Source organism: Pantherophis guttatus, chromosome 11 (assembly GCF_059756535.1).
Source record: "Pantherophis guttatus breed Tessera chromosome 11, ASM5975653v1, whole genome shotgun sequence".
Lineage (NCBI taxonomy): Eukaryota > Metazoa > Chordata > Lepidosauria > Squamata > Colubridae > Pantherophis > Pantherophis guttatus.
In genome coordinates, this window is record NC_142073.1 from 10,727,265 (window position 1) to 10,740,144 (window position 12,880).

Genomic DNA, 12,880 nt, shown 5'->3' on the forward strand with positions numbered 1-12,880 from the left:
AATGCTGACCGTTTGGATAATGGAGGTTTTAAGAAGAGACTGAACAGTCACTTGTCTGGAATGGTATAGACTCCCGCTTGAGCGAGGGATTGGACTAGAACAGGGGTCTCCAACCTTGGCAACTTTACGACTTGTGGACTTCAACTCCCAGAATTCCTCAGCCAGCGCATGCCAGCTTACTACCCCAGAACGGGTTCACCAAACCCTTTCTTAAGATAAATATAACTTTATTTGAAAATGTGGATTGAAGTGTGGATTCACCTCTCCATTTACAAGCATTCCCAAAGAAGTGGGTGTTTTTTTTTCAAATATCTAAAATATTAAATATCTAAAATGTCTAAAAAAAAGTTGTACATACAACTTCAAGAATAATAAAAGGTTCACAATCAAACTGATTCAGCAGCTTCTCTGTGCTAGCAAAGCCATAACCAGCTCCAAACAAACTCTCAGCGCATTAAACTTTAAATATTTTAATTAAAAATAAGGAACTTTAAGAATGTGCCCACGGAGATATCACTCCTAGGAAAGCTTTTCTCCCAGCCTCCTCTTTCTGGTGGAAGATGATTAAGTGGAAGGAGAAATCACACAGGCACTGCTTAGAAAATAAATATAATTAGAGCCAAATTCCACCAATGGTGATGCTATTCTGATTAAAGCATCCATAATTTGTTGTGGGCTATCAGTAGCCAGCGGAGCTGGTACAGAGTCAGACAGTGAGGAGGTTGGGGAGGAACATGGGCCAGTCCTGGAGTCTGGGGAAAGCTCGGGCTCTGCGTCGGAGGCAGAGAGGGAGATAGACAACAGTGAGGCAGAGGAACAGCTGGAGCCCGTTCCCATGAGCATGTGCAAAGCTGTCAGAAGACAAGAACTCAGAAAGCAGGGTCGAGTAAAGCCACACCTTGGAGATGATTGGCCCCTCCCAAAGGAAACAAAAGAAGAGCAAACGGGGAGGGGGCTTTTGCAGGAAACAATTCGGTCGTTCAGTAGTTTCAAGAGTGAAAAGTTCTGTTCATGACTCTAAGAGACTCTGTGCCAAGTTTTGCCTCCCTTTGCATTTGGAAAAAAAGTTACGTGGCAGCTTGCCAAGCGAGATAAGGTGTGTTGCTAAATATTCCTTTGAAAAACTTTGGAGAAACCTTGCTGACTGTGAATGAAAGTAATTCTCTGTTGTGTAAATAAAATTTTAATGGGTTATTTTAAGGGTAATGGGTTTTAATTTTTGGGAAGCCAGTTTGATTTAATTCTGTTTTTAAATTATTTTAAATTTTATATTGTTATGTCTTTTAATTTTGGCTGTTCACTGCCCTGAGTCCTTCGGGAGAAGGGCGGTATACAAATTTAAATAATAAATAATAAATAAATAAAATAAAAAGAGGTTTTGTCAGGACTGATTCCTGCTACCTGCTTTTTAAGGAAGCCTAGGTCAGAACGTAATTGTAATTCTAAAAGCCAATAAAAATGGCGCGGGAAAGATACGTGCTGTTCTTTTATCAATTCCAAAATACCCGGTCCTTTAATGGGTATGCAAGGAAAAGCATAATATTTGGCTAATTCTGGCAGCTAAGCAATCCAAACCTTAAACAAGCAGTCGATCGGGGTGGTGGACAGTTGAGAGAGAAGATTCATTCTTTGTCTTAAGAACAGCTTTTCACCAAATCCTTCAGATCCCTACAAAAAAGAAAAGAGACGAGACTATTAGCAATGAGGAATATGTAACTGGAAACAGTTATTTGCAACCCTCTTTTTTTCCCAATGGATCCTCCAGATCCGTTTCAACTGGCTGTTTAAAGCCCAACTCTCAAAAACGCTACCAGTTTTCTTGCACCGAAGGGTGGGTTTTCAGTTTTAATTGAATAGAATGAATTCAATGAATAGAATGAATTCCAACTTTCAACCAAAAGTTTTACAAATATATAGATTCCTTAAAAAAAAAAAAAGTGAGCATTAAGAAAAATAAAATCACCACCGAACAGCGGACCGCAATGTCGTCCAAGGAAACTTCTGTTCTTTTACCAACTATGTTACTGATCTGATGTATATCCCACCTCTTTTAGAGAAGCTCAAAGTGGCATACTTAAGGGGCTCTTTTTATCTTACACTGCAACTCTGCAGGGTGTGTGATAGCCTGAGGTTGCCAAGTATTCTTCTTCAGTAAGGTAAAAAGCTTCCCCTCACATATATGTGCTAGTCATTCCCAACTCTAGGGGGCGGTGCTCATCTCCGTTTCAAAGCCGAAGAGCCAGCGCTATCCGAAGACGTTTCCGTGGTCATGTGGCCGGCATGACTCAACACCAAAGACGCATGGAACGCTGTTACCTTCCCACCAAAGGTGGTCCCTATTTTTCTACTTGCGTTTTTCACGTGGTTTCGAACTGCTAGGTTGGCAGAAGCTGGGACAAGTAACGGGAGCTCACCCCGTTACGCGGCACTAGGGATTCGAACTGCTAAACTGCCGACCTTTCGATCAACAAGCTCAGTGTCTTAGCCACTGAGCCACTGTGTCCCTTTAGCGCTATAAATCAGGGCCTCCTGCTTGTTTTCCAACACCTTAACCAATACCCTGCATTGTCTCCAGTTTTATAATATTAAACGTTTGAGCAGCATCTGCGCATGGCAAAACCTCATTCAAGAGTCAGTCTGATGGAGCATAGCCTTCCTTCTATCAAGACGGCCCCGTTTCTAATTTTGTATCAGTAGGGATTTATTTGTGGCCACAGATCAGAGTTGTATTGACAGTGATCATTCTCAGTCAGGAATTATAATTAAATTTTCTCCTTTAACAGTCCTCTTGCAATGGAGTTTTTAATCAGCAATGTTCATAATATTTTTTTAAAAATAAAATTGATACAGGTAATCCTTGATTTACAAAAGAGCCATGGTGGTGCAGTGGTTAGAATGCAGTATTGCAGGCTAATTCTGCTGACTGCCAGCAGTTCGATCCTGACCGCCTCAAGGTTCATTCACCCTTCTATTTTTCTGATGTTGATAAAATGAGGACCCGAATTGTTGGGTGCTAGAGGCTGTAAACCACTTAGAGAGGGCTCTAATCAGTGGTGGGTTGCCCCCGGTTCGGATCGGTTCGCAAGAACCGGTAGTAAAACCAGCGGGAGGCCCCGCCCACTGCCCCGGATGTCATCATCAGCGATCTGCGCATGCGCAAAGGCGCACGTGCTTGCTTTGCTCGCGTGTGCGTGCGATCCCCTTGCAAACCGGTGGGAATGGTAAGTAGAACCCACCCCTGGCTCTAATGCACTGTGAAGCGGTATATAAGTCTAAGTGCTATTGCTACAACTACAATTGGAACCAGATTTTCTGTAGCTAACCAGGGCGGTTAAAATAAATCACAACCAAATTTATAAACTCTTTTTGCCATGGTCCTTAGCAAATCATTGCGGTTCTTAATTTAGCTTCCTCCATTGACTTTGCTCATCGGAAGCTGTGTGGGAAGGTTGAAAAAGGTGATCATGTGACCCTGGGATGCTGCAACTGTCATAAATACATACCAGTTGCCAAGCACCCAAATTTTGATCATATGACGATGGAGATGCTGTGCAGTGGTCGGTTGCTACCGGTTCGCCCTGGGTTTGGGTGAACCAGTAGCAGTGGTGGCGGGAGACTCCGCCCACCTGCCTGGACGTCATCAAATACGATCTGCTCACATGAGCGAACTGGTAGCAAAGATAAGTGAAACCCACCCCTGATGCTGTGACAGTTGTGTGAAGACCGGTTATAAGTCACTTTTTTTAATGCCATTTTAACTTCCTTACTACTGGCTAAATAGGTTTGCAATGCCCTTGTCTACTGCTCTTATTTTATTATAAAGTTTGGTATGCATTTGTTTGGCCAATCATGTTGAGCAATTCTCTCCCAGGAAGGTAAAAATATAGAGGGTCAAATGTGAAATGACATGTTGAACAGGTAGGAGAACGAAAGCTGTAACAGTGGTAGAGCGCGAAAATCCTCTGCATGTCAGAGGGAAGAAATAATTAAGTTTGTTTAATCAAACAAAGTTGTGACGCACTTTGGCTTTAGGCTTGGTATGTCACATGTCAATTCACTGTGGCTTGGAAACCATCATTTGTAGTTGCCATGAAGTATGAACTTGGCCGCTGTGATTCATTCAAGGCTCAACACATATTTTGTAATCAACTGTGTTGTAATGACACTGTTCACCTCTACACTAAGCTAATATGCTGGCCTAGGTCTATAAGAAAGTGTTTTTTTTGAAATTTGATTTATATGCCGCCCTTCTCCGGAGACTCAGGGAGGTTTACAATGCGTTAAGCAATAGCCTTCATACTTTTGTATATTTATACAAAGTCAGCTTATTGCCCCCACAAACTGGGTCCTCAATTTGCCTACCTTGGAAAGCATGGAAGGCTGAGTCAACCTTGAGCCTGGTGAGATTTGAACGTACAGTAATTGCAGACAGTTGGTGTTAATCACAATGCTATTAGTCTGCTGAGCCACCAGGTTTGATTTGATTTGCGCCAAGCTAAACGCAAATGAAATGGTTTTACTCAGCACATCGTGTCAACCTAACCAGTGTTGCTATAGATGATGATCTCATCTGCTGAAGACTTCCCACCCATGTTTAAGATAAGAACAGGCAACCTGGTGACCTCTGGGTATTTCAGCCAACCACTCCAGAAATCCTTGGGTATATGCTCAACAAAACATAGGAGTCAAGGATGAGAAAAGTGGGTCCTTCTAGGTGTGTTATTAATTCTCAACAGATCCTGACAGCACAGCCCATAAAGAGCTGAAGTCCAACATCTTTGGTGTATACTTGGGTGGAGAAGGCAGCCTTTACACTTTTTAACCCAGGGGATTATATCCTTGCCTTTCCCGCCCCCCCCCCACCCCCCACCCCCAAATCTCTGAAAGAATTGCAGCCTGAATCAAGACGGATTGCAGTCCCAGTTGGTAATGAAGGAACATTAGCAAGTCAGCTTAGATCAATTCTAGTTGATAAGGAATATTACTTATTTCCTTTTCATATACCACCCCAATCTAGTTCATCTTTCAGACTGAGATATATACTTTGCTAAATCATTTTGGCTTAATCTGACTCCTCACAAGATATAAGATATTTTCAGATAGTAAAGGGGGAGAGGCCAGCACCCCAAGTTCCCAGCATATATCTGACCAAACATTTTCCTTACTTCCTAAGATATAGAGCAGATAGATTGAGTAAGCTGCAGTTCAGTTACCATGACTAAACCTGTCATGTACGCACAGCATTGGGGATTTAAATGCAAGTTAGGCCAAAAAGCTGAAGCATGAAACTCATGGAATTGGCACACTGTAAAATCCAGATCTTCTGCAAAGAAACATACATACAGCCATTCGTGATTTTCCCTCCAAGTGTTCTATGTTCTAACATCCGAAATAAGTTTTAAAAACAGGTGTAGATAGCTGCATTTAAGCAAAAGTACCAAGAAAAAAATTAAATAAGTACTGGGAAACTGGGCATGTTTTATTGACTCATTTTACTTTAAAGAACTGCACACATCCTCAGATTTATCAATGTATTTTATTTTACAGAAGGCAGCAAACCTCTCCGTCATCCCAACACATTTTTGCCTTAAACGTCTTCAGAAGTTAGCAGAGTAACAAGCTATGAACAATCATCCAAATAGCTGCAGGCAAACTATTAATAAGTGCAACCATTCCATGCTATTCCACACAACTTTTTTTTTTTTTAATTTAACTTGGCTCTGAGATCTGACAAGCAACGTTTGTGATCCACCTCTGCCATTTTAGAAAGGGAAAGACAAGTTTGCTTGAGAAAATATCCCACCGCAAAGTGAAAGCGTTGCAAAAGTGATTTAAACTGCAGAAGAGGAGTGAAGAGTTTGCCAGAAAAGATCCCCCAAGCCTTCAGCATCAAGTGATCCCAAAACCAAGCCATTAAACCCCTAAAGTTCCATTCTTTGTAGATGGCTCACAGGCGCAAGCTTCCATTCAGGTTATCACGTCCACCTCCTCCAGCTTCGATTCAGATCAGGAGCACCTAAGGTTTTGGAAGTTTCTCTTGTCATCATCAACTTTGTAGTAACTCTATTGTCTAAAGCAGAAATGAGGAACCTGGGGCTCGGCAAAAGTTGACAAGCTACAACTTCCAACATATGTACCGTATTTTTCGCAGCATAGGACACACTTCCCCCCCCCCAAAAGAGGCTGAAAATTTGGGTGCGAATTATACTCTGAATGTCGCCCCGCCCACCCGGTGGCCCCCACCCGGCGGCCTCCGTGCGGCCTCTTCCTGCCTGCAGAGATTGCCACCGACAATGATTTATGTTTTTGGGCTCTGAGCATCGCATTTGGAGGCTTAAAACGCGATGCACGGTACCCAAAATGGCTACCCGGAACAGCTGCTGCCTTCTCTTATCCCTTCCGAACTTCACTGCAGCTCCCTCCGCTGGTCAGCTGTGGTTTTGGAAGTTTTTTTTTCAGCCCTAACGAGTGAAGCAATCTTCCGCCCTTCGCCTGCTTTTCTCATTGCTTCTCTCTCCAATGATCAGCTGTGTTTTAGAAGCTGTTTTTTATCCCCAGCTAGGTGCTCAAAACCAGCGAACTAATGTGCTGAAGCTGACCAGACTAAGGACGCTAGCCAGATGAATACCTGGTAGGCAGAATTTTTTTTTTCCCCTATTTTCCTCCCCAAAATCTAAGGTGCGTCTTATACGCCGAAAAATACGGTATTTCTGATCGTGGAAGAGAGTCTTGAAGACCTTTCGCTTCATGTCATGGAAAATTCAACACTGGCTTAAGCTCCAGAATGCTAAGTTATCTAACATTCGATTAGGTTCAAGAGGCATATCTAAGTTAGAAGGGCACCACACTAACTAGCTCGGGGGTCATACTAGTTCAGGGACAAGATATAAGCCATATTCTAACAGTGAGCAGTTCCAGAGCCCATCAGAGGTGGACATTTCAGTAATACTGAAATGTGATTTAGGCCTCCACATGATTGAAGACATGTGTTTTATTCCTCAAACCTCTTAACAATACAGAAAAGGAGGAGGAGGAAATGATCTTATGACTGTAAGAATATTTCCAGTCACAAAAGGAATACTGGCAGATCAATTAAAGCCCTGGCCCATTATGGGAAAACTATAGCTACCCAGAATTATTGACTGAGATGGGCAGGCATAGAGAAATGGAACAAATAAATTAACTTCACTATGCCTTAAACGGCTGTGAAAGAGGTCCTGGGCATTTTCAGGGTGTAATGTTGATGCTTTATAACATTACATCCAGCTTTCAACTTAAATGCAGAGCAATGGAAGCTGCTAGATTTTTATTAGATGGCATAAACTGAAAGAAAAGGCAGGACGACCTACAGTAATGAAGCATCTAGCAACGCTTTGAAGATAAAAAAAATAACCATCACTATTGGTTAAAATCTGCCAGCTACCTCTATCTTCGTTCCAGAAAATACCTTGAATTGCTAACCTTAAGTTCCATATCCATCAGCTTTTTTAAAAAATATATCTTCAGAGTGCCTTCAAAGCATTAGTGCCTTCTAAAATATCTCTGCAATATCAGCTACGGTTTCAGTGACATGTGACCACACCTTCTACAAACCAAACCATTTATTGCTGGCAGAAAAATTACTGTAACTCGGCTGTTACGTCTTGACACACAAAGGTTGTGGATTTAGCACTTCACTCTCCCTCGCTCAGCCCAGAATGTAAAGCTGCTCAAATATATTCCACTTAATGCATCAGCAAGGCTCTAAATGATTTGACTGAGCCAGTGGTGAAATCCAAATTGTTTTACTACTGGTTCTGTGGGCGTGGCTTGGTGGGTGTGATGTGACTTGGTGGGCGTGGCTTGGGCATGGCAGGGGAAGGATACTGCAAAATCCCCATTTCCTCCCCACTCCTGGGAGAAGGATATTGCAAAATCTCCATTCCCAACCCATTCTGGGGCCAGCCAGAGGTGGTATTTGCCAGTTCTCCGAACTACTCAAAATTTTCGCTACTGGTTCTCTGAACTACTCAAAATTTCCGCTACTGGTTCTCCGAACTACTCAAAATTTCCGCTACCAGTTCTCCGAACTACTCAAAATTTCCGCTACCGGTTCTCCAAACTACTCAAAATTTCCGCTACCAGTTCTCAAGAACCTGTCAGAACTTGCTGGATTTGTAAAAATAACACTAAAAATCAGCTCCTGCCTTGGAATCCTGCATCTAACAAGTGAAACACACAGAAAAAACCAAGCCACATTACGCAAGGTGTGTATTGCAGCGTGCAATTTTCAGTTTGGGTTTGTCCTTCATGCTCTTTATAAGCACAAGATCAAAAACAGATTTTTCTAAAAGGTAAAGGTAAAGGTTCCCCTCGCACATATGTGCTAGTCGTTCCCAACTCTAGGAGGCTGGTGCTCATTTCCGTTTCAAAGCCGAAGAGCCAGCACTGTCCGAGGACGTCTCCGAGGTCATGTGGCTGGCATGACTCAACGCCAAAGGCGCACGGAACGCTGCTACCTTCCCACCAAAGGTGGTCCCTATTTTTCTACTTGCATTTTTTACCTGCTTTCGAACTGCTAGGTTGGCAGAAGCTGGGACAAGTAACGGGAGCTCATCCCATTTTGCGGCACTAGGGATTCGAACCGCTGAACTGCCGACATTTCGATCGACAAGCTCAGCGTCTTAGCCACTGAGCCACCACGTCCCTTTTTTTCTTTTTTTTTTAACATCAGCCTTTATCATTCACCAGCCTAAGGCTTCGGTTGCTAAAACGCTTGAGCGGCCTACCCAGGGTAATGACCTGGCTTTAATAAGTGAAATGCATTTCTAAGCTAGCTCTCCGGACTCCTGTTACAACATGGGTAGAATCCTGCAGACCTACAAAAAGGGGACACTATTAGAGAGATTTTGAGGCTGGGATAGGATAGACGGCATTACAGGGACTTACCGGTGTCCTGTCAGAGAGGTTTCCTTGACGGATATATTCTATTGCAGCCTCAACTGAGGTCAAGCAATATCCCAGTTCATCCTTTGCTGAGCTGCAAAATCTGAAGTTTTTGATGTAGCTCAGGTTTGCCATCCTAGACAGGGAATAAAAACTACATCAGCCATTGCCAGGAAACAAAACAACAACAACAATCGTTTGTGCAACTGGACCCCGATTTCTATCTATTAAACAGACCTGGACGTTTTCTGATACTTGTTTTTAAGTCTGCTCGAGTTTTCAGTTATGAACAAGTATTGTATTTCAACTCGGATAAGTTCTGAGCTTACTCTTGGCAAGGAAGCAGACAGTTCTTATTTGCGTTTTATAAGGCTCATCCTGATTATCATGGTGATCCAGGAGAAATTAAAGATAGGTTCACCCATGGCACAAAGCCACAATATTTTTAAATCATGCGCAGATCATATTTGATGACGTCAGGGCGGGTGTGGGTGAAGCCTCCTGCAGCTGCTGCTCCGAACCGGGGCGAACCGGTAACAACCCACCACTGATTTTGATTATATAATGCATATTGCACTTAAAGAAAATAAGCTCCAAAAATGTCTAGCTATTGAGCTTTATTTTTGCCTAGTCTCACCCTGCTATAAAACTCACCCCAATGCGTTTAGTACCAAACTCTGAAGAAGTACCACGGAGTATTGTGTGGTGCGGACATACAAAAATGTGTGAGCTTTTAATCCTTGGTTTTGACAGTCAAAGAGACAAAGAATTAAAAATCAGCTTTAAGTTACAACTGACATCCAAGAACCTGCATATATTTCTAATGCACATAATTCCATGTAATCCATGGAAATACAGCAGTTAAGCGGCAGATGTTTCGTTTCTATCTGCACATCGCGTCAAATAATGCTCAAGGTCTCTTTCATAACATCCTATACACATTTCAAAATCTATGACCAAAAACACATAATGTCTGAGCTGCATTAGGTGATGCTCTAAAGTAGCAAATATGTATTTGTATGTATGTATGTATGTACGTATGTATGTATGTATTCTGTTTAGTATTCAGAAGATACTGGCATTTTTGGATGCTGTTTTTTTTTTTTTTTTTAGGAAGTTGCAGAACATTCTCAGAGACTCTTCCCATCCTGCTTACAATCTTTTTGGACTGTTGCCTTCTGGCAGAAGATACAGAACAATTAAAACTCGGATTGCACGTTTTCTGAATAGTTTTTATCCCAGAGCTATAATTTATTTATTTATTGGTTCGATTTATTTATTTATTTATTTATTTATTTGTTTGCTTGTTTGTTTGTTTGTTTATTTATTTATTGGTTCGATTTACATACCGCCCTTCTCCGTAGACTCAGGGCGGCTTACAATCCGTTAAGCAATAGCCTTCATACTTTTGTATATACCTGCTTAGTAGGGCTGGCATTTTTGGATGCTGCTGGGTTTTTTTTTGTTTTTTTTTTGAGGAAGTTGCATAACATTCTCAGAGACTCTTCTCATCCTGCTTACAATCTTTTTGGACTGTTGCCTTCTGGCAGAAGATACAGAACAATTAAAACTCAGACCACACGTCTTCTGAATAGTTTTTATTCCAGAGCTATAATTTATTTATTTATTTATTGGTTCGATTTATTTATTTATTTATTTATTTATTTATTTATTGGTTCGATTTATATGCCGCCCTTTCTCCGGAGATTCAGGGCGGCTTACAATGCGTTAAGCAATAGCCTTCATACTTTTTTATATACCTGCTTAGTAGGGCTTTCGCCGCCCCCCCAAGCGGTGTTCTTTTTTATACAAAGTCAGCTTATTGCCCCCCCAATCCGGGTCCTCATTTTACCTACCTCGAAAGGATGGAAGGCTGAGTCAACCTTGAGCCTGGTGAGATTTGAACTTACAGTAATTACAGGCAGCTGGCAGCTAAGTGCTACTTAACAGCACTTTAGTCCGCTGCGCCACCAAGGCTCTTGTGCATTCAATTGCACTCAATAATGAACTAAAGGGCCACCATCAGTGAGCTGTTGGACAGCATTACTTGGTCTGTTGTGTGGATATTTGGGTGATTTAGGGGTGGGGAATTTGTGGTGGGTGGGAGTGGGTTTGGGGATTGTTATGTGTGTTGGACCTGGTCTTTAGGTGTTAAGTGAATTTCGTTGTATGGGTATACTGTGTATACACGTACAATGACAATAAAGTTATATTATTGTTGTTATCCTTGAGATACATATCATCAGTGCTACATCATCATCATCATCATCTAGCACTGATGATGTTACCTAGTTTGGGTAATGTAATTTCTTGTAGACAAGAAAACAATCAAGCTCAGACCCCTCACCAAGGACCCCTCATTCCGGATCATTTGAAGCTTCTGAGTGGCTTCCAAAAACATCCCCATGTAGAAGCTACTGCAATACTTGAGCTCTGAGGTTCAGTGAGAATATTATTTTTTAAGTTAGTGTGGCTATAATGTTCTGTTCAAGGTGGATTCTCTAATAATGTTTCATCAGAGCACTGATGTTACCTAGTTACATGGGTAAAGAAACATCGGCAATAAAACTAGCGAGCTCAGAGAGCACCAAGGACCCCCTCATTTCAACTTTGAGCTACAAATGTTCTCCTTTATAGGATTCTTTGAAACGGGGGAAAGCGGGTTACATACCAATTAGGAATTTCTGTTTTCACAAGGAGATAGAGCAACACAGAAAGAAGATCATCGGCACACATCGTCTCCATGTTAACTGGAGGGGAAAAAGAGAAGAAAAGAAATGCACCCTATTTTAGAAAAAGTACCTCAATCGTTCTATTTAGGCGCTTTGGAAACATGTTAGAATAGGAGATTTCCTAGACTCTAGATCGACAACGCCAAACCTAAATCAAATTATAAATTAGTGCCTAATCTAATCATAATTCGTAGCAGTTTTGAAATGGCTTAAGAGCTTTGTTCTCCCATGAAGCTACCCTGTAAAACATTGTTTCTCAGGCTTAGCAATTTGAAAATGTGTGGACTTCAACTCCCAGAATTATTCCAATTATTCCAATTGTCACCATTGGGGTCAAGGATTAAGTGGACTTGAAAACGCAAAAGTCCAGAGGTTTGATGTCCATGGAGATTCTCAGTCACTCAGGTCATGGTTGTCCCCCAAAAGTGCTTTTTCAAGAGACAACTGGACTTTCTGGTTTTTCTTTGAAGATGCTTCGCTTCTTCAGCGTCTTCAGCTCGGATTAGATGGTGGGGAATGTAAGGATTTATACTCCTTGCAGATACCTGGTCATTTGTGTTAGGAAATGATTTTACCTAACTTGTTGGGTTGGCAATATATAAACCATCAATATAGCTTTAAGACTGCTGTATTACTGTGTCATCCTGTGTCCTGATTGGTTAGCTCTGTAGCCAATGTCCTTAAGAGGGAGCTAGAAACCTGGTTTGATTCTCTTTGCCGCTATTTGACTCTCTGATGCTCGTTACTGCTTTTTGATGCGCTTTGCTGTTTGCTGTGTTTGCTACTGTTTGCAACTGTTTATGTGTATGAACACAACGACTGGTAAGAAGACAATTGTTATTGGATAATTCCTGGACTATTATTTTACTATCTATTACTTTATCTGTGTATGACTTGGATTGTTTATTGGACTGTGCCTTATTACTATTTCCTGAAAGTAAACACAACCCAGTGTATCTGTGTGTTGGCTGTGTTATTTTCCTAACTGCTCTCAGTCGCTTTCATGCGCACACCCTTGCTACTCAAGGGTTGCTCTGCAAATTCCTCAACAATTTGCATTCACCTGGAGACAGACAAACCTCCAGGTGGGCTCAACTCAAGGGCTCTAGAAGAATGCAAATGATCAGCTGTCTGCAACAAGTAGAAATCCTTACATTCCCCCACCATCCAGTCAGAGCTGAAGAAACTTCTTCGGTGGGAAGCGAAAAGCCTTCAAAGAAACT

At 41.8% G+C, this 12,880-nt stretch overlaps 1 protein-coding gene across 5 annotated transcripts in view; it reads right to left on the reverse strand.

The window, feature by feature from the left end:
• ANKRD27 (ankyrin repeat domain 27) overlaps nt 1-12,880 on the reverse strand; it is a 47,897-nt gene that overhangs the window by 22,076 nt on the left and 12,941 nt on the right. For all 5 annotated transcript variants that reach the window (XM_087877216.1, XM_034425747.2, XM_087877217.1 and 2 more), the window contains exons 11-13: nt 11,597-11,675; nt 8,929-9,061; nt 1,576-1,668 (exon numbers count right to left, since the gene is read on the reverse strand). In XM_087877216.1, the coding sequence (XP_087733342.1) occupies nt 1,576-1,668; nt 8,929-9,061; nt 11,597-11,675 (305 nt within the window). The remainder of the gene's footprint in view (nt 1-1,575; nt 1,669-8,928; nt 9,062-11,596; nt 11,676-12,880) is intronic.